Here is a 21908-nt window from a genome sequence, read left to right as displayed (position 1 = left end):
GACATTGGTATATTACAAACCTGTTAACAACATGGCCGAATCATATTTACAGACAATTACATTAAGATGCAACGTAAACACTTTTAGGCACTAACAGAGTTTAGTTTAATATTACAGTGATATAAAAAAGTGAAATCATTTTCCTGATATCTTCTGATTTTCCTTTATCATTAAATACTTTTATTTAGGGAGAACAGAGAAAAAAAGTGTCTTTGACCTGTTCGTTGGGGTTAAGCTGACCGAGGAAGTAGAGAATGGACGTGGAGATGATGGTGTTGACGCTGATGAACAGATTGATGCACACATAGCCGATGAAGGCCATCTCTGTATCCTTGAATACAGCAGACAGAAGGTACATCCAAGGGAATGTAGCAAAGCTGAAACAAAATAGATGTGGTAAGCTCCAAGCATCAAAAGCGAGTCTAAAAAGACCACGAAACAACACCACCACCACTTCCTCTTTGACTACAACACACAGAGGGAGTTTAAGGAGACAAAAAAATATATTCCAAAGTTCAGCTAAGAGCCTGGAAGATAAATGAGTTCATCTATTTTCTCTTTGTGAAGCTTTGTCTCTATACTCCAGCCCTGCAGAATGATCTGCTTCTTTATTCATTACTCTTGGTGATTGGGGTGAACGGGTCAAGGAATAGGATGTGTTAAATCCGAGGGGTAGTTTGCGTTTGCATGTCTGCGATAGTGTGTGTGTTTGTCGGACGGTCTGCGTCTATTGTTAGCGATGGAAAGTCTGTGGCGCTAAACAAAAGCAATTAAGCAAAGGGTGAGGAGAAAGCGAGCTGATCGCTGTGATGTGTGGTTATTTATGGGCCGAGAGCCGGCGAGCTCGCAGGCAGATGAACCCCGGGCGGAACCGCACTGCTGACTTCACACTAAGAAGAAGGGCCTCCCAAGAAGCCCCGGAGCTCTGAAGCTTCAAGTTTGACTGCGACTGCGCTCCCTGCTCTCCACAATGCAATTAACTGGGTGTCAGAGCGTGTGAAATCATTTCTTCAGAGCCCAGGCCTTGCAGGAAAGCTCAGAGCTGCTCTCCCTCTGTGGCGAAGAGGTTTTCGTTTACCTGAAAAGCTGCATATTAACAGTAGCATCCTCTATAATGGGACCGACGTCGCCATGTGTGCTGTTTGCTGAATAATGCATTCATAAAACCCTAGTGCCTTGAGGACTTGTCACTATTGAGAGGTCCTAATGAGACGTCTGTCTAAGGACAGGAAAACCTCTGGTGTAAAAGGAACTGTAATGTATGCTGACCCGAATAGCACCAGCAGAAGAGTGACTGCGGCAAGGTTCTGCCTGTCTGTGAAGGCCGAGAGTTGAAACACCGCTACCATAATCACAGAGAGGACCACAGGAACCATGTAAAGAGCCTGGAATAGAACAGAAAAGCCTTGTGAATATAAAAACATATGTAATTGATATAAATAATAATGTATAGTTATAATAATATGTAAAGCTCCAGAAAAGAATTAAGAGAACATTGCAAATTTTCATTTAATAAGCATTTCTATTGTATCGAAATTTGATAGAAATACATATTGTGAGTAGTTCACAGACTGATACAAAAATAATAATTTTCCCTAAACAGAATTTAAAATTATTTTACCACAGTTGTATAATAAACATACAAGATACCTTGTTTTCTAATCTCTAAAACTTGAAGTGTAATATAAAGTTTACTTGGTATACTATATACACCTCACGATTCTACACAAAATATTGCTTTCACCAGTACAATAGTATCACAACTGAGAGGTTAAAAAAAATCAGAAATTCAAATTACAGAATTATTAAAAAAATTCACAATTTCACAATTTTTTGTTGTACTGTACTTGATTAAGAATTGACACTATCTAAAGTTTACTCAGATCTCAACATGTAAATTAATCAAAATTTAACTTGAATAATGAATTACCATATCATAGAAGAAGTTGATGATCCAGTAAAAATGCTCGCTGATGCCAGAGATCTGCTGAAGTTTCATAGAACCGGTGTGATGTTCCTGAACCTCATAGATGACAAAGCTGGCGGTCATGATGGAGTAGCCCGTGAGGACACAGAGTGCGACCAGAATGCTGACCAGACCTCCCACCCTGCACAAAAAAACTCATCAGGATTCAACTTTAACAAGCCTTAAGATGACTTAAAACTTGTATCATCCCTACTGCATACTGTCCAATGAAGATATACGTACTATATACTACTAGAAAATAGTGAGTATAGTGCTAGTATCCTATTCTGACTCCCCCCGCAAGACTCAGTAGGAAGAGAAAGATGAAAGTCAAGAGAATTTAGATCTCTCTATCTTTAAGAATTGTATGAGGCAGAGTCAAAGATCGTCTCAGCAGGGCACATCAGCTTCTTGTGGTCACCCGCTGAGCTTCAGCTTTAAACATTGCCTCTCCTCCAATCATTCAAGATGTGAACCGCGCCGCTAATAAAACTGTAAAAATGAAGGACAAAAAGAACACTGATCTTGAGGAAAGACCCACACTAGAGACGCTTCACCCTAAGTGTGGAATCGAGAATTGCTCGCGTTTTGAAGAAGAGCCTGGGCAAAGAGGATTGATTCTACCTGAATAAATATAAATAAAATCAAGACATAACAAAGTAAGTTTAGCAAACTCTTTATAAAAAGATCAGACAAAAGGCTCCTCACAGTGACCCATATAAAGAAACATTTACTACCATAGTAGGAAAATCTGCTTTATACATTTATTTGTACTGTTGAACACAAAAGAAGATCTTTCGAGGGATGTAGGAAAGCAAACAGTTCTGGGGCGCTTTCGACTAACATTGTAATTTTTCCAACTATGGTAGTCAATGGTGGCCAAGAACTGTTTGGTTTCAAGCATTCTTCCAAATATCTTTCCCTGTGTTTATCAGAACATGTTCAGATTTGGAACAACCCGAGATCTTCAGGAGGTAATCACCATGTCCCAACAACGTCCAATGTTACGTCGTCACGTCGAATATGGAAATCACAAAGTTACGTCACTGGAACGCTATTATGGTACTTAGTGGAAACAAATATGGTCCAGGTACGTCGTCACAACCAAACTGTGTTGGCTGGGAAGTGGATTCAAAATAGAAATTCTCTATATTTTAACTGGAACTCCACCTCCCTTAGATTTACTTCTTGGACTCATTTCCATCCCTAAACAGACATTTCCAATATGGCTGCTGAGTACCCATACTATTCGCATAATCTTTATGGATTTGCAACCCATTTTCTATCCATTCTCATCTTGTCACCCCCTCTTTCCTTACATCCCTGTCTAAATCCAAACCATCGAGCCATAAACAACACGCTTTTCACGTTGAATCAATTAACCTCTGAACCACCTTGAGAGTAAACAAACATTATATTGGGTTAGTCATCAATAAACCGAGGTGGGGGGAAAAAATCAAACAGGAGTAAATACAACAGTCAAATTACATTAGTTCAAGTGCTCCAATGGAATGAAAATGTCAGAGCGGTGTTTGCATATCTTATCTAAAGCTCATCATTTGGCTGATTGCTTTCTTTTCTCCACCAGTGGGCCTGTGATTTGGTACAGGCCCAACTAATATGCTCGGTCTGTATCTGGTCCCACAGAGTACTTCATCAGCTCTGACTGGCAGACACAAGGGCGTGTGTGAGCTTGTGTACTTACATGATATCTTCACCTTGAACCTGGCCAGGATAAGGATGGCTGGATACCGAGATAGCTGTATAGGAAAGACAGAAAAGGATTTGAGCACATTTGGACGTATTCGCATGACCAATCAATCATTTTATTATGAAACGTGCATCACTTCCCATAAAGCTCTACTGAATTTATGTTCTGTTTTTCCAGGATTGAGCTACATGTGAATGACTGCGCACTCCCTTTCCGTTATTGACTGCTGGGACTGTTAATCTAGCTTGGAGGCAGACAGTGAATCTGGGGAACTGGACTAGCCTGGCAGTGTTGAAATAAGACCGGGGACTCGGTCCAGATCCATTGCCTCATTTCAGTTCTCAGAACCTCTAATTAGCATTCGGACCTCTGTGGTGAACAATGGAATAGAAACACTGCCCCCTATCTAAGTGTAGTGGTATTGCCCACAGACTGCCTGATGCATATCGCGCACAGAATTGGAAACCACTCGTGCAGATCTAACAGTTTACAGGAGGTCAGGTGCACTGTTTATTTGTATTACTTAAATATAACTTATATAAATATAACAAAACAGATATGTAGGCCTATTGATTTTTAAAGAATTCTTCACTTTGAAACACGTTTCCAAAAAAGCAGTTATTCTGTAAATGAAAAACCGTAAAGCAAAAAAATCTTTTTCCGTTTTAGTTGACTGTTATGTATACGCCACCTAACTGCAATATTTGCAATTATTAGATCTATGCAATTTCACAGACTGAGAGGAAGCTCTTCCACAGGCCAGAGAGTCAGAGAGCTACAGGCGGTAAAAGATAGCGATTTTACTGACCGTATTTTTGTCGTTTCTCAGGTGGCAGACTGGATCTGAGCAGATGGTTATTGAGGCTGTTGAGGTAAGCTGGCATGCTGTGGTGGCCTTCTGGATTATACCAAACCTGTATTAACACAAACATCGATAAAACTCCCTGCAAACCCCTTTCATTTCCATGTTGTCATTATGTCTGTATGTGTTTGCATAAACTGTGACGCTGGGATAATGAGGCACCTTGTCACAGGGGAAAATATAAAATGCAAAAACAAACTCACCTTGGAAAGAGTTCTGTTCTCTGGTACGTCTAACATGTCCATCTTGAGATCAATAGGGAGGGGCTTTCCAAATTCCCAGCCTCCATATCTGAAACAAAACAATACGTCTTGTGTTAGTGAGATCCAAAAATATAAGACCATAGTGAAAAATATGGAGATGTTTTTTATTTACAAAATTATATTCAATAATGATTTGGTCCCACTTTATATTAAGTGGCCCTAATACCTGTGAACTTCCATGGTAACTAGATGTGTACTTAGTACGTAACCACAGTGTAAGTACATAGTATCTACAGCGTTACAATTTGTGAAACTACACACACGTAACAATCCACTTTATAGCTTGGCCAAGTTAAAATGTGTGAAAGGAGATTGGTAACAACACTTCAATAAGTGCACATCTGTAACAGGAATTATGTTACTACATTTTGTAACAACAATATATTCACATAAGTTTGTCCACTTCCTTAGTCTTCAATGTTGTCGTTACCAGTTTGGAATACAACAATACCTCATGGAAATCATGAAGATTCCTACGTGCATGCCATGTATTTAACACATGACGAAAGGCATGACTAATCTTGAATCAATACTAAGGTTTCACCGTGTTATACCAGTGTAATGACATGTTGACTGTTTTACACTTTATATTGAGTGGACAGTTCCTGAGGAGTTACCATGTAAGTACACTGGTATAACAAGGTGAAACCTTAGTATTGACCAATTATTTGAATTGCAAATGTATCTACTATTTGTAATTTTATATTTTAAATGCATAAAATATGTATCTCAAATTGGAAAAAAATATACTGTTAATTAAAGCTTTTTTTACTAATGACTGATATGTTTGAAGGCAGCTGTCTGCTGGTTCACCTGTAGCACAAGTTGGGTAGATCTTGTTCTCATTAGCACTTAAAAGTCCCCATTACCTTGATGTTCTATACCACATCCTTAAATTCACATTACAGCTCAATTTATGTAACAATAAACGTATAAGTGCTCTGGGACACTAAAGCATATTCTTCATGATATGCTTTTAATTACCAGTTTTATGTCTTTGATGAATTCTCACCCAATTTCTTGCCTGAGCTGTGATGTCTTTTTCATATTTTGCCAACGGCCCGAAGCAGGGCTGTGTATTTCATTACATTTTTTCAGAAGACCAATGTATGAATAATAAATGCTGGCCTTACTATTTTAGGCGTAATCAAGTATTTCCACGCCACTGGCACACCCTGCGTGCTATTTGACTAGCATGGAAAATGTCAGTTGGTCGAAAATGCCACAGTAAAGACGGGATAAACTGAACTTCCTCTTTATTTATTAACCAGCCAACCAGTGCTTCATAAATTCCTTATTATTCCACCTGGCCAAGACTTGAACTCGTGACACATAAGAATTACCTTTTGAAATTCGATTAATGCTGAGATATCGTGTGCAATGCAATTCACCTGTTTCTAATGAAGTCATTTGCAGTGGACACCAGATAGTTCTCTATGTTGATGCCCGTCAGGTTGTACACAATCTGGGAAGATGGATTTCTTATGTGCGGTGGATCATAACCTGAGGCAGGACATGACTGCAATGGAAAGAAAAGTGAGTGATGTAATGAACAGAAACTCTGCTACAACGATGAGAACAATACTAAATTTAACCATCGCTGCCTTTTGATTTAATTTCCAGAACATTTTTATTGCCTGGTCAAACGATGTCTTAAATTCATTGGCTGAATAAATGTTGCTATCACAGGCAAGTCTAAATAATATGTCTTTGCTTTGCATTATTAAGCAGTGACAGAGTTACCTATAACTCTTCTTTCTTTCATTTCAATCTAAATTACAATTCCTGTTTACTACCTGAATTAAAATTCTGTTCAAATTCAGGAATCCTCTATTCTGAATGGTGTTTAACCCAACAGGGTCTGCCTCATACGTCTAAATTTTAATATTCACAACTAGGAAAAAACCCAACACATGTAATATCTTAGTGTGCTTTTTGTTATGATGCTTATGCTTGACCAACCTCCATTTGCTTGCTACACTTGCAGGTGGAAAACGTAGCCGAGATGTTGCCTCTGGAGACCCAAGTCTCTGCTCCTTTGTTATACCTCTCGAAGCAAACCCTGCGGAAAAATAAATCTTCTTTGACAAGAAGAATACAATATTCTGCCTTGCTAACGTGTGCCTGCAGAGATACAGAGAGGCACTTTAGACAGGCGCAGTGATAATTGTGAAGTTATCAGTGAGAAGCTCTTGAGATGTGAGATGTACTGGGAAGGGGGTGGAGGATGCGTGCCAACCATTGTTCCCTCTGTTACCAAGCATAACTTATTTTTAATGGGGCAGAACCCTCTGTGACAAAAGTAGAAACACCTAGTGTACCAGACTCATGAAATGCTGACTCGCTGTGCTAACATTCCTAAAGAATTAATTTCTTTAGCAGGCTATTCACTGAATTTTGGTAATCCAGATTCTACAAAAACGTAAAAGCAAACTGCCAAAGTTATTTTATAGGAATGAAAAATCATTAAAATGAGAAAAAAAGTGAGATATTTATGTAAGATGTTCTCAATTGCAAGTATTAAAGCATTATAAAGTATAAAACCTTGAACCACCCCATTTCAATGGATTGTTTATAAATAATTACTGTAGCTTCATAAAGTTTAAATAAATATTTTCCAGTTTATGTTAACCTAAGGAAAACTACAATTCTGGTAACATTTTACAATAAAGTTCTATTTGTAAACATTTTTCAATGCAATAGCTAACATGCACTAACAATGAACCATACTTCTAAAGTATTTTTTTGGTTCGCACATCCCTTTGGTTCGCACATCCCTGGTGGTTCGTGGGGGAATTGCAGGGGGGCTGTGACATGGTACTTGTTTACGTTTACCAGTACCAGTGTGTATACAACTTGTTTGCATTATTTTGGAGAACAATAAATTGCAAAGAAATTTGACAGGAATAATAATATCAATAGTTATGTAAATTACAACTTATAGAAACTGTAAAACAAATATGTTTTACATTTACATGTGCTATTCAATTATTGAAATATTAACTTAAAAATCTCAGGGGGTACTTGATGACAAAAAATGGGTTCAGACGACAAAAAAGTAAAGAATGTTTTCTCATCTGAACCCATTTGACCTAAAGTTTGAAAACCCCTGTCTTAGTTCATGTTTATGTTAACTTCATCATGTTAACACACAACATTCTGCTATGTCAAGCTCATGAGAAAACAAGTTTATTAGTGAGTTAAAGAGAAAAAAGATGAACAAAGATGATATAGAACAGTGATAGCTAACCGAAATGGCGTGTTAGTGTAAAAAAAACCCTAGAAGGCAATAAGAGCCAGAGATACAATAAGAGAGAATATCGCTGTGCCTGGGCTCCGCTACTGTAGAGAGATGGTGACCATAAGCTTAGAAACAGACCTGAGAAGATCAGAGAGGCTGAAATCATAGCCGGCAAAAAATAAAAGCCATTTGCAGTGGCCAGGTGAGCTGATGCTGTGATGTGTGATCACTTGTGGCTTACAGCAGCCCGTGGTCTGATTACGGGTCTCACATAGCCCGACTCGACCGAGACACATAAATGATTACTTACGGGTTACTGGGGTCTTTCATGCAGAAGTGGTCAATGCCTGGATAGGACATCATGGTATCTACAAGTCTGCTGCTGCTGGAATTCTGATTGCTGTGGAGAGAATGTACAATATTAACGTTAAGGGCTAGATTGAATATTTAAAATATATCTGATATTTCTTTTGTTGGTGATTATATACAATAGCTCCAGTTCTCAAATTTGATTGGTCAAATTGTGTTTCAGGAGTGCGGATATTTAATGATAAATGTATGTTTTTTTATACCTGTGGAAAAACAACAAAAGTGTTTGTCGAATTATAGAAACATTTTTTAAAGTTTAAAATTATATATCAATGGTGCGGCCTCAAAAAGTACATTAAACATGTATTCATGTTTTTCTGTCATCCAGCAAAACAGTAAAACATCAAACCAAGTGGCAATAATTTGTCGAGAAAGCACAAATAAATGTTGTTATTTAATTTAATTGTTATTTAATTACTTCATATATTTTAAGTGTGACTTAAGCATTTAAAGGGTCCAGATACTGTTTGGGGCCACAGTATATTTTCTTCTTCAACCTAAAGGCTGAACATTTTATTTCTAGGCAATTCTTTTTTGACTGCATCACCTAGCCTTACCAAAACAACCATCTTCTTAAAAACTGTTTATTAAAAAAAACAGTTCAACCAAAATTAAAAATGTTGCACTAGTTCGCTCACCCCAGTTCCAATCTGTATTTGTTCTGTTGAACACAAAATAATTATTTGAAGAATGTAGAAAAGCAAACAGTTCTACTATTGTAATTGTTTCTACTATGGTAGTCAATGGCGGCCAAGAACTGTATGGTTACAAGGATTCTTACAAATATCTCTCTCTTTGTTCATCAGAACAAATAATTTTTTAAAGAATTGGAACAACTTGAGTGTCAGAAAATGATGACAGGATTTCTATTCTTGGGTGAACTGTGTCTTTAAGCTTGGGACTTTCCAAAACAAGTCAATTGCATTTAGTTTAGCAATAGCAAAATTTCATGAATTCAAACCTGAAGAAAGCATATTGTTCATCGACATGGTAGAGAGCAGGGGTCAGCTCCATTTTCGGAAAGTGCTGGAGATCACTCTTGATAGATCCTAGACCCATGGCGGCGATGACAAAGAGGACAGGCAGCACCACCTGTGAGATCAGACCCTTCCAATCCCTCTTGGAGTGATGCACACGTTTCAGCAACATGGCCATCACACGTTGTGCGGTCAGGGCCAACCCACCCGTGCTCGAACTGCCGGTGAGGCCTATTAGAGGAGACGAGAAAGCGTGCTATGTGAGATTCAGGCAATCACAGAAATTGTGAAAATGAGCCTTTAAAGTTCAAAGCTTTGAGAGGGGTAATTGGGAAATTACAGTTCGTGAAACTAATATTCTGCAGAAAGAAAGGAATCATTTTAAAAGGCACTTACTGGCTTTCTCTCCGAGATACATGCTATCGAGGTCGTCCGGAATACTGTCTCTCGAAGAAAATAAGTCATTCGCCAGCACAGACTCTGACACAGAGTGGAGGCTGTTTACTTCGGGCTCCATGTCGTCTCGAGTCAACTGCAGGAACACCTGTGAAAAAGAAAAGGTCAATGGAATGTGCAGGGTATAAACTACATTAAGTTAGTGTTTTCTATAAACGATATGATCTTTAACGATAACAAACCACTAGAAGACAATAGATTAAAACGTGTTAATCAGCAGAACTGGTTTGCGGGGCATGAGGACAAAAAGCATAACCTGTATGACTTTCTTCTTACCGCAAAACACAAAATTTAATATTTTGAAAGTTTTGTCAACTGGACCCCATTCACTAGCGTTGGTTTTGTGTCCATACAGTATAAGTGAATGGGTTCCAGTGCTGTTCGGTTACCAACTTTCTTTACAATATCTCTTTTTGTGTTCTGCAGAAGAAGTCAAAGAGGTTTCAAATGACAAGAATTTTCATTTTTGGGTGAACTATCGCTTTATATCAAATTGCTTTAAATTGCAATTCATCTTGAAGTGGACGGTCGATGTTGTGGCCAGTTGTTGATTTCTTCATCTGATGATTACCTCTTCGAGGGTGGTGTCTGAAATGCCATAGCAGCCGAGCTGAAGTCTGTCCAGGTTCTGATCCAGACTGGTGAGTAATGATTGGTACGCGACTGTGTTCTGGGGGCTGTATGGCGGGAGAGAGTACACCACGTCACCGACGTCTACCTCTTTCGGCTGAGCATCAGGCAGGTGGGACTGAATGAATCTTTTTAGTTCCTCGCTGTTAAACTTTTCCTTTGAATCAGGACACTGAACCTACAGTAAACCAAAAGCACAACTATAATTGTTTACATTTATTCATTTGGTAGACACGGTTATGCAAAGCGATTAACAAGAAATGGCTTTCTACTGCACACTTGCCTGTTCCACCTAACAAATATGAGTTATAAAAATAATTTAATTACCAGGTTAAAACAGAGAACATGGGTCTACCTTTTTCGTAAGGATGAGGTTGTAACCTTTAGCCAGCTTGTTTTTCAGGTAAAATGGAGAACCGCAGCATTTCAAGCCTCCGCGCTCCAGGAAAGCGATGCGATCGCTGAGAACCTCGGCCTCATCCAGGTGATGGGTGGAAAGAATGATGGTGCGTTCTGGGCAGTAAAACAAAAGGAGAACACAGGCACGTCAAATCAAAGATCTACTGATAAAGACAGACCCTGAACAAAGAGGCTATGTTCAAAGATAACACCAGAGACACGACCCGCTCTTGCGGTTTTAAATCCTCACTTGAGATTAATTTGCTAACTGTCTCACAGGAAGATAATTAAACATCAGAGGCAAGCACACAGAGAACATGATGGATAACAATCAGTCGGTACTACATCTGCAGCAGGATTTTTCCCCGTCTGGATTTGACGGCGCGCACCTTGAGAAAATCCATTCAAGTCTAATTATATTCTAAACCAAGTGTCAGATACCCGATAAGAACAAAGAAAGTCCTTTGGGTATGTTTAGGGGGTTACAGGTACGAGCGGGGAAGTTATATTCTCAAAGAAAAGGAGGGCAGTTTCACCTTGCTTGTGCTGAAGGACAATGTCCCAGATGCTGCGTCGAGAGCAAGGGTCCACCCCGGTGGTCGGTTCATCCAGCACCACCAGCCGAGAGCCTCCTATGAAGGCAATGGAGATGGATAGCTTCCTCTTCATACCACCTGAGAGGGTGCCGACACGTTTATGGCGGTGCTCATACATGTCTGTTTCCTTAAGAATCCTTCCATAGAAAAAACAGACCTTATTACTCATATGACATTTAGCTGATGCTTTATCTCTAGTGATGTGAAGTTAAATACCCATACATGCCCGAGAGCACAAAAGTGATTGTCCGTTGTGGGAGTGGTTACCTGCGCACTTGGTCGTTCACTTCCTGCATGTTCCATTGGGGGGCTTTGATCTGAGCGTATAACAGTAGGTGTTCCTTGGTGGTGAGGTGATCGAAAAGGACGTCATACTGCATACACACCCCCATCTCCTTCCGCACATCATCTATATTAGTCTCCATGTCCATTCCATTGACCTCAATAGTGCCAGAGGTGGGTGCAAACAAGCCGGTCAAAAGTGACCTGAAATATAGTATTGTAAATAGTACATTATGGCACGGGGCTGTTGAATGCTTCAATCTGATTGGTTGACAAACAGTCTCTCTCTCACTCACACACACACCCACAACGTGGCTCAAGCTTCTCAGTTTGTTCGCTCTAACGCTTGAAATGAGTTGCACAAGAAGGTAGTCCTACCACCAACAGCATTTTAAAGACGCCAACATGACAAACGTTAAAATTAAGCATTTGAACAATGTCTTGTGGGGTGGTAACCGTGGTATAAACAGAATAATTGACTCCGGTCCGTTCAATTATTCCAAAGTTAATGCACACCCTGAGGTGGTAATGCGGAAACGACTCGAAGCGGAGTCAATTATCACGAACTGTCGTTAATTATTCCTTACGTATTGCCTTTTACGATATAGTATAGTGTAATATTATGTAGTGCAGTAAAGTAGCATAGTATAATACTGTACTGTATAGCATAGCATGACATTTCAAAGCATATTGTAGTGTAGTGTAGACCTATAAAGACCTATATTCTCTTACATAGTAGTGGTTTTCCCAGCACCATTGTGACCCAGCAGAGAGGTGACATGTCCCTCGTAGAAAGAAAGGTTCAGGTTGTCTACCGCATGCCGGTGGTCATAGGTCTTTGTCAGGCTGTGGAGCGAGACTCCCACAGGCAACTGCGAGAAGTCTTCTTCCCCATTTGCCAAGAAAGTATTTTTACCTAATAAGAAAGAAAATGAGAACATGTTCAAATATGGTAACACATGGACTGATAAAGTGTAAAATGTGACAAAATGGCTACAATTTACACTACGTTACTGAGGTTATATGAGCAGTACATGCAGGGCCAAATCAGTCCAGATTTATGTCACACTTACCTTTGCTTTTATCACCGTTGTTGTGTTCCTGCATCATGTTGGTGAAGAGAAGCCCTCTGCCAATCTTCTTTGGTGATCTGTCACAGCAGCTGAACATATCCGCCCAGAAGGACCATGTAAAAGGAAAGTACCAGGGTACTCTGATACCATACTTGCCTAAATGAGAGAATGGGATTGAAATATTCTTCAGTGTCCTCAAAATAAAAAACAACCCAATTATGTTTAGTACTGTTATAACCCAGAGGGTAACAACTTGTGCTGTACTCTATACATAGAATGTGATGGATCTCATTTAGTCTTTTATCTTCTTTTATCTTTTGTACTCTGCACTAGTGCTTTTGTCCCACGGAATCATTAAAATACAGAACGCTGCATTAAAATGGTAATATCTGCAACTCCTTTTGTAATTATCTTTTTATATTAACCGTAAAAGTCAACTAGGGAAGTGAGCGGTTCACACATACCTGGGAAGACCATGCGGATGTAAATACCAATGATGAAATACAACCCTGAATCGACGAGGAGCAGCCAGCAGAGCCAACCAAAGGATGACGAGTCACCGGACAGAGGAGAAACATAAATGTTGTTCCACTGGATGCCTGATGTGCAGGACAAAATACATTCAGTTGATGTATTTTCCCAAACAAACTAAAGGCAGTTTATATTCTGAAGTTAACCCACCTTCTTCCTGTTTCTCATAGCGTGTGATATACTGACTGGCGTAGCTGAAGCATGTCGGAGAAAAGAGACCCTGTGGACCAAAACCTCAGTCAGATGGATTCATATTAGGACACTCAAAGCTGGGATATCAAAGCTAAACCCTTTGAGCTAATACTGTTAATACTCTTCTTGGATAATATAGTAAACATTAAAGCTAGCAAAATAACACACACCTGGACAAATAAGTTAACTAATAACCAGCCAGGGTGTAATTCTTGTATCTAACCCTCTTTCAAGCTTTTATTTTTCATTATCTTCTAATGTTACTGAGCAATTATGTTCAATAGCACACTGAGTGAATACAATACAGACCAGCGCGCTCTTTACAGACAACGAGAGGTTGTCCTCCATGTGAATCAGCACGATGAAGGGGAAAAAGCAGATGACATAGATGAGGCTGCCGCTCAGCCCGGCGATGTTAGTCTTGTCGAAGAAGGAGCTGACCAGGAAGCTGATGGCGAGGATGCTGAGGCCGTAGTCACACAGGTAGAGGAAGATCACGAAGGCGTCGCTGTGAGGTAGGATGCCACCCACTTTCAAAATGATGGTGAGGATGATGACGGTGACCACAACGAACCCAGCACTTTCAATGAACCAGGCAAAAAAGTGGCTGATGGGATTGACGCCCATCATTTTCATGTACTGTGAGATAAAAACAGTTGCTTGAAACACAATTAACCTACTGCTGGATTTGTATTAGTGCTCTTACTGGGGGTTAGTGGTTCAGTTAGTTCAAATGCAAGCGTGAACCGTTCAAAACACACTAGCGATGCGCTAGCTATCAAACCCTGCAAACCAAATAAAATAGGTCTGGTTTCGTACCTCATGGAGTCGCAGCTCCCTCTCATGGACGAGTTTCTTCACAAAGTTGGCAATAAACAGAACCCAAGAAATCATGAGTGCCATTGGGAAGGCAAAAGCAATGCTGTTGAGATACCTGGAAGGTGAAAAGGTTCGAAGTTAACAGAATAACATTTTTAAGTCAAGAAGTTAAAAGGTTTTCAGGAAAGGGTATTAAATAGAAAGCACCCTAAATTATATGAAAGTTATTTTTTATTAATCTTAAAGGGACAGTTCAAAATTCTGTCATCACATACTCAACCCTAGAAATGTACCAAATGACTTTGTTTCGTTGAACGTGGAGAAAGATATGTGGAAGAATGTTTGTAACCAAATAGTTTTTGGCCACAAGTAGGAAGAATAACAATGGTAGTCGAAAGTGCCCTAGAACTGTTTGCTTTCCTACATTCTTCAAGATATCTTCTTTTGTGTTCAACAGAACAGAGAAATGTACAAAGCAATTTTTATTTCCGGTGGCTCAGTGGTAAGAGCATGGCGCTAGCAAAGCCATGGTCATGGGTTTGATCCCAGGGGATTGCACATAGTCAGAAACAGATGTAGAATGCAATGTAAGTCGCTTTGGATAAAAGCGTCAGCCAAATGCATACATGTAAATGTAATGTGTTCATCAGAATAAAGAAACAACTTGAAAATGACAAATAACAGATGTTTAATTTTTGGGTGAACTGTTGCTTTATTAATAATATGTTACTTTTTACTCAATATCGCCATCTCCACTTGAGACATAAAATGGCAGATTACTTTACATACTTATTGTTAAGTGTTCAGAAAAACAACTGACAGAAAATGTAAATTATAAATCATTATTATAAGCTTACCGTTGAAAATCAGTGTATGGTGAGTTTAAACACTTATTTTTATGTACTTTAATTTATTTTAAGCAAGAAAAGTTTAAAGCTTTAAGTAATTTAAAATTAAATAAAAGTTAAATAAATTTGAACAGAACATTCTATATGAAATGACTTTTTCTTCTGAACACAATCAATATTTTGAAGAATGCTGGAAAACAAACAACCCTTCATGACTTCCATTGTGTGGGCACAAAACCACTGAGGCATTTCTCAACATATCTTATTTTAAGTTCCACAGCAGAAATATAAAGTCATATAAAGTCATATAAAGTTTTAGAACTTCGTGGGGGTATAAATGTTGACAGAATTTGTATTTTTGAGTGAACCGACCCTTTTATTAGACTTTTGTTCTGTCTATGTGAAGTTTAAGAGAGGTATTGCTTGCAAGACACTTACTCATCCTTGTAGTAACAGGGATACGGGAAGGCTTGGATCTGGACAGCGGGCCCATCCATCGCTTTACCCGTCTGCATTTCAATGATGGCTCTCTCAATGCTTTCCTGCAAATACACAAAGCCTCGACTGTAACGCTGAGTGTTAATGTTCGACATGTAGGCATCCTTGACCCAGAAGGGATTCCTGGCACGGTCCGTCCGCATGGAGTTCTCGATGTTCATGCGGATGGTGTAGTCGATTTCAGCTGGCAGGCTGGAGTTTGACTTCACCTCGGGAAGTTTAAAGATGACACCTGTGAAGATGCAGAACTTGTGTTTTTAAAAGAAACTTCTGCTTGCCTCCGGTCTGGAAGCTGCCACTCTGTTGTCATGGTAACCCTTGAGACATGATACACTTCGATAAAAGCGCTAATCTATATCTCGTGGGGATTGAATCGAATGTATTGAATTACAGGCTTTGCAGCCCGATGGCTCTTCAGTGTGTGTGGTGTCTTCAGCTGAGACTATCACCAAACCCATGAGATGAGTAGTGAGGAGAAGAGGGATCTTGTGTGTGTGTGTGTGTGTGTGTGTGTGTGTGTGTGTGTGTGTGTGTGTGTACTCACTGGCGTAGAGCTCTCGGTTCTGAGCCAGCTTCTCAGCATGGGTCTCAAGATCATCAGAAGAATTGAAGCCTCTGTATCGGTCGAAGTTTACACAGGAGGAGAGGTTCATCATCAGGTTGGAGAGGGTGGTGATCTGATCCATGATGAACTTGTTATTGTCTAACAGAGCTGTCATGTTAGCTGTAAAATAAGAGAAAGAGAAAATGTATTGGACCACTACAAATTGTGTTTTGCATCAATGCTTCTCTGGGTGTTCCTATGAGAGTCTGCAGTTCTTTTAGGTTTTTATCACTTGTAAGTTTTCAAAATCTAAAGCCCTGTTTAGTTGGGACTACTTTTTTTGAGCAAGTAGAGCACATTTTTTTGTTTCGCTGACTGCTGCACTTTCAATATGAACATTTTTATGCCAACTTTCTGGGTGTAATAACAGCTGGTGGTTCAAGTATTGCCAACATTAAGAAAATTTAAAGAATATTTCACCCCAAACTGAAATTATTTCATTCCTCATGCCATCTCAGCTGTATATGACTTAACTTTCCTCGTTTAAATGTTTATGAAATTTAGTATATGAAATTTTGCGGCATCTAGCGGTGAGGTCGCAAATTGCAACCAACGGCTAACTCCACACCTCCCGGGATCTAGTATGAACTTTTTCATAATCGGATCCCTGCTCTTAATTGTAAATGAAAACCTCTTAGTTTTTACAGTATAAGATTTGAGCACTCAGATATTCTGTAAAAATACTCAAACTTACAGAATTGGCTGAGCGTTGCACTCATCTGTGTGACATCAATTCCAGTCTGAGTCTGAATGAAGTTTTGGACGAAGGGATTGCGCAGAGAGTTCTGTGAAGAGCAGTTTGATGAAGACAGCAGTTAGACTTTCCTTTATCGAACAAGTTTAATTGATTTTCTCTTAAATGTCCAAGTATACCTGAAGAATCGGCAATGTTTTAGCCAGAATATTAGCAGACTGCATGACATAAGACGATGATTTTAACCACTCTGCAGAATACAGCTTCAGATCACCAAACTGTGACAGTGTGGAATTTGACTACAAGATAACAAGAAAGAACATTGATTCATCATATTCACCTTTTTGACCCATTAGGTTGGGTATATATATACGGTTTTATAAAATGTATTTATTCCGTTTATTATTTAGATCTCAAACACATCCTGGGAAAACTGATGTATGAAACCCAAACTTCAACCTCTAAATAGGATGTACAATGAAACTGATAAAAACTGTTGATGAATAAAATTGTAATACAAAGAGTATGTAAAACCAGCACCTTCTTGATGATTTCTCTGGTAAGAGCCGTGTCTGGCCAGTACAAGACCTGTCCCAACAGCATGGGTTTGAGGAAGGCCCAGGCCACAGCGCCCCCTGTTGTATTCACCATATCCAAGTAGAGGTTCATACAGAAGGGACCTGAAGATCAGAACATAAGCAGTATATTAATTAAGCCTGACCACGGCAATTCTTCAATATGAACCCCCAGTAAGCAGATTCCTGACAGTTCATTATCATATCGCAATAATGCACATTCAGCTATGCTTTGAGTAAACGCTCTCATACTGGCATCGCGTGGGATTTTGAACTTCTCGATGAGCTGCTCCCTCCTGTGGACCTCCTGGACGGAGGGATCCGTGTCAGCTGCGATGGGAAGTTTACTGATCGCGAAAAGAGTCAGGATTCCGTTTTTGCACAAGGCGCGAGAGATGGTGCTCAAGGTGGCTTTGCTCGATATGGTTGAGCGCTTTCCTCTTACCAGCTGGAGAAGAGAGAATCCAAAAGACATTTACAAACCGAACAAAGTAATAATGTTAACGTTTTTTATTTTTATAAACTTTTTTAGCAGAACTCACACTGTGAAACTCCTGGTTTGACACCAGGTTTAGATCTTCTATTGTTGTCAGGTACTCCTGAAGTTTCTTAAGGGCGGGGGCCAGCTTGCTAATCATTTCCGTCAGGAAATTGACCATCTCAAGCATGACTCCTACCAAATCCTGAATTTCGTTGGATACTAAAAGCTGCAAGACAACAGCACAAGAGCAGACAATACTATAATTTGAAAGTAAATGAGAAGAATCTATACTAACCGTGTGTGCGATATTATCTTAAAGACAATTCATATTGAAAATGGTTAAAAAGGACATAGCATTTTAAGTTTTGTCTATGTAATGTTCTGCATTTAGTTTGCAACGCTAATTCAAACTCCAGCTGTTTACCCTGAATATAGTAGACTTCATGTCCACGTGCCGAACCAGCAGAAGTGTCATGCTGTACCAATCTTTGACTGGCAGATCACAGAAAGCATTAAAGACAGCCAGTCCATCGGGGCTCAGACCCAGAGATGAGGGGTTGGAACAATGGTTCAGGTCTGCCAAAAATTTTAAGATCTGTAACAAGAAGAGAGAAAAAAATGAAACTGGTGCAATCAGTTTTAGCTAAAAATGTCTTCCCACAAGCGCTAGATCGTTGCGTTAAACCGGCTAATATTTAGATTCAAGATCACAGCACCGGCCAATAACCTATGTGGTCAAATTTACCGCACCGGCCCTGTAAATGGATACACTTTATTGTTTTTATATTAGTTATTTATATTATCAGTATTCCTTTGATAATTCTGTCAAATATTATAGTAAATATGATTTAATACATATGTACATCTCATTTATCAGTAAGCTGGATTTTATATATATCAGTGATTTGTAATATAATGTACATGTGCTCTAGTTCCAGTTTACTTTCAGATAACTGATGTACGTGACATTAGAGAATCAAAACAAAAACACTGTTTACAAAAGAAAAGATATTACACAACTCACTTGTGTTGTAACATGAATTTAAAACATTATTTCTTTGTGAGATGGGAATAGCGAAAACGTGACGACATCTTAGTCCCATGTCAGCCACCATTGTGCTTTGAAATTGACTTTGGAGTGGGTCGTTGGTTGCCATTCGCAACATCTTTAACTAACATGATGGGTAATTTAGGTTTTTTGGCATTATTAATCTTTGAGTCAATGTCAATCTGACCTCTGCATGTTAGTTCACTGTGCATTAACAAATGTGTAATTATAAACTAATAGTTTATTAACTAATAAACTAATAAGCTTTACACATCTTTATGGCCATTGCTGAGTTGCTGCAACTTCTGTTTAACTTCTGACAAATCTGTTTAAACTTATTTTGATGAGTTGAAGTAATTTTATATTTATTTATATTTAAAATGTGGCAAGAGTAAATTTTGGACCCCACTTGGGGGAAACTGAAACCCCCCTGCTTATTGTACTTCCGTTTTCCCTGTTTCTGCATCGCACTGTGTGAAATAATTTCATGAGCACATCTGAGCTGCTTTTGATGTGTTCATTGGCAACGAGTTGTGGTGTACCTGCAGATTACTGCTGGGTAGAGGGAACTCTAGAAGTGCCTTAAGATATTCAGGTGGAAAGCTTGTATACCGCATGACATCCTCAACAAACAAGGTCGTGTTTTCCAGCAGCTCTGATACTTTCACTTCAGCTGTCAAATAAAGAAAAAGACTCTGTGAGGCAGAAGGCATGCCTAAATAAAGTAAAGAGGGATCGTACCACCCTCTTATAATATCCATTCCATTGCTGAAAAGCGACAGTGGTACAAACCTGGAGCTGGCATATTGATACTCAGACTTTTCAGCATAGAGATGTTAAAACCAACAATCTGAGAGAGTGTAGACGTCCTGCAGATTGTAATACAAATTAGAAAAACAATAAGAAATCCTGAACATAAAAAATTTAACGGTAAATACGCATAAGAAAAGGAACTTTATTTATAAGGAAATTATTCAATTTGCAATTTTGCTTGTGCAGCGTCACAACCGACAGAGCGGACGCGCTTCCATAAATATTTCAGAAGGTAATGTTGAAGGTCATTTGGGAAAGACGTACCAGTCCACTGCATGGTTGAAAGTGCTGAGGTCTCCCACAAAAGTCTGGAAAAGCAGATCGTAGATACTAATGCTGTCACTCACTGCGCCGAGCGTGAGCACACGGATAGCCTGAATGGTGGGAATTGCCAAGGTACACAGTGGTTTGTGGTCCTGCGACAACCACTTGCTGATAAGCTTCACAGAAGACATGTCTTCCAGAGCACACACCTGTAATATCACAAAAAGAAGAAAAAATAACGAATAAACTGTAGCGCCATCTTTCATGAATTACAAAAGACATTTGACTACATACAGTAGCTTTTATCAACCTTTTGACATCCTTATAAACAGAGTTTAGGTTTTGGTGTTAGAAACAAAGGCGTATCAATTTGCATGTAACACTCAATAATCTCACCTGAGCCAACAGGCGATCAAGTATCAACCCCGAACTCTCATTCATCCAATTGGCTGAGCCGACTTCCGAGACAGTGTTGAGCACTTCCACCAGAAGGTGGAGATTATCTATAGTGGTAAGAAAAATGGGATAGGGAAAACAAAGATAAAGCTTTCGCAGAGCTAAAGCAACTTCAATTCCCCACAGGCATCATTACTTGCACCTAACTCCACTTTTCAGGCCGAACTCACAGTGCAGCAAGCAGCAAATGATCTAGCAACGAATCCCCCCCTTAAAAAGAGACATTGAAACGCTTTATGAAGCCGTGTGCTGATTTAGATCTGACAGCTTGGGCATGTGCAACACCTCAAGCAATAATAACCATCAGACACTTATGGGGAAATTAAATGCACAAACAAAGACCTCAGCGCTATTAAAGCACGGCAGCAAATAAAAAACAAAACCGTGGACTATGACGTGTGACTTATCAGCGGAGCGATATAAATTAAAGCAAAGTCAGCTAATAACTTGACAGTAGTGCAAGTAAGGAAAACCTTTGAAAACGTTTTGACAAACACAACTGTTAAATTAAAAGGGATAGTTCACACCAAAATGAAATGAAAATTCTGTCATCATTTTCTCATTTCAAACCTGTATGACTTTCTATCTTCTGCATAACACAAAAGATACTTTGAAGAATTTAGGAAAGCAAACCATGCTGGGGCACTTTCGACTACCATTGTAATTTTTCCCACTTTGGTAGTCAATGGTGGCCACGAACTGTTTGGTTACAAGCATTCTTACAAATATATTTCTCTGTGTTTATTGGAACAAAGTAATTTATACAGATTTTGAACTTGAGTGTGAATAAAAGATTTTTGGATGAACTGTTCCTTTAAGCTTAAGATATACAGTATGGGATTCACAGAGACTATACAGGTAAGGGCATCTAAAATATTTACAGCGCACAGTACATGCGTCTTTATATAGACAAATTTAATTATGCATCCAACTAATAACGTATTTACAAACAGAAGGAAAATTACGTTTTCACAAACAGAAGGAAAATGAGAAAACTCTGTGGGTATTACCCTACAAAACAGGATTTTTTTCCATAGTGGCAAGGATGAGTAAATCTTGTCACATGACTTATACCTTGAGATTCGTTGGCCAAACTCCTCATGACGGTCTTAATAAAACTAGCATACTGCAGGTCATCTGGAAGAGCGTCGGCTAAATCTGCCATCATCAAAGGAACCCTAAGCAAACACAAATAAAGTGAAATCATGAACTTAATCACACTGTTGTAAAGTGAAATAAGGTCATTTATTTTCATGACCT

The 21908-nt window shown here is 39.1% G+C and overlaps 1 protein-coding gene across 1 annotated transcript in view; it reads right to left on the bottom strand.

The window, feature by feature from the left end:
* The window catches only part of abca12 (ATP-binding cassette, sub-family A (ABC1), member 12), a 34317-nt gene that overhangs the window by 10319 nt on the left and 2090 nt on the right, over nt 1-21908 (bottom strand). The window contains exons 2-35 of the mRNA XM_079463836.1: nt 21723-21826; nt 20589-20695; nt 20193-20401; nt 19908-19984; nt 19658-19788; nt 18492-18662; nt 18129-18293; nt 17839-18034; nt 17552-17691; nt 17191-17310; nt 17012-17102; nt 16258-16437; nt 15654-15945; nt 14368-14482; nt 13858-14187; nt 13507-13576; nt 13290-13424; nt 12826-12981; nt 12485-12668; nt 11738-11956; nt 11411-11607; nt 10831-10988; nt 10417-10653; nt 9786-9933; nt 9374-9620; nt 8354-8443; nt 6765-6864; nt 6194-6321; nt 4743-4830; nt 4486-4591; nt 3672-3726; nt 1931-2108; nt 1270-1385; nt 218-377 (exon numbers count right to left, since the gene is read on the bottom strand). Of these exons, the coding sequence (XP_079319962.1) occupies nt 218-377; nt 1270-1385; nt 1931-2108; nt 3672-3726; nt 4486-4591; nt 4743-4830; nt 6194-6321; nt 6765-6864; nt 8354-8443; nt 9374-9620; nt 9786-9933; nt 10417-10653; nt 10831-10988; nt 11411-11607; nt 11738-11956; nt 12485-12668; nt 12826-12981; nt 13290-13424; nt 13507-13576; nt 13858-14187; nt 14368-14482; nt 15654-15945; nt 16258-16437; nt 17012-17102; nt 17191-17310; nt 17552-17691; nt 17839-18034; nt 18129-18293; nt 18492-18662; nt 19658-19788; nt 19908-19984; nt 20193-20401; nt 20589-20695; nt 21723-21826 (5200 nt within the window). The remainder of the gene's footprint in view (nt 1-217; nt 378-1269; nt 1386-1930; nt 2109-3671; nt 3727-4485; nt 4592-4742; nt 4831-6193; nt 6322-6764; nt 6865-8353; nt 8444-9373; nt 9621-9785; nt 9934-10416; nt 10654-10830; nt 10989-11410; nt 11608-11737; nt 11957-12484; nt 12669-12825; nt 12982-13289; nt 13425-13506; nt 13577-13857; nt 14188-14367; nt 14483-15653; nt 15946-16257; nt 16438-17011; nt 17103-17190; nt 17311-17551; nt 17692-17838; nt 18035-18128; nt 18294-18491; nt 18663-19657; nt 19789-19907; nt 19985-20192; nt 20402-20588; nt 20696-21722; nt 21827-21908) is intronic.

The sequence above is a fragment of the Barbatula barbatula genome (genome assembly GCF_947034865.1).
Source record: "Barbatula barbatula genome assembly, chromosome: 9".
Lineage (NCBI taxonomy): Eukaryota > Metazoa > Chordata > Actinopteri > Cypriniformes > Nemacheilidae > Barbatula > Barbatula barbatula.
The sequence above is the reverse complement of the archived record's forward strand: the minus strand, read 5'-3'. Positions and strand labels throughout refer to the sequence as shown.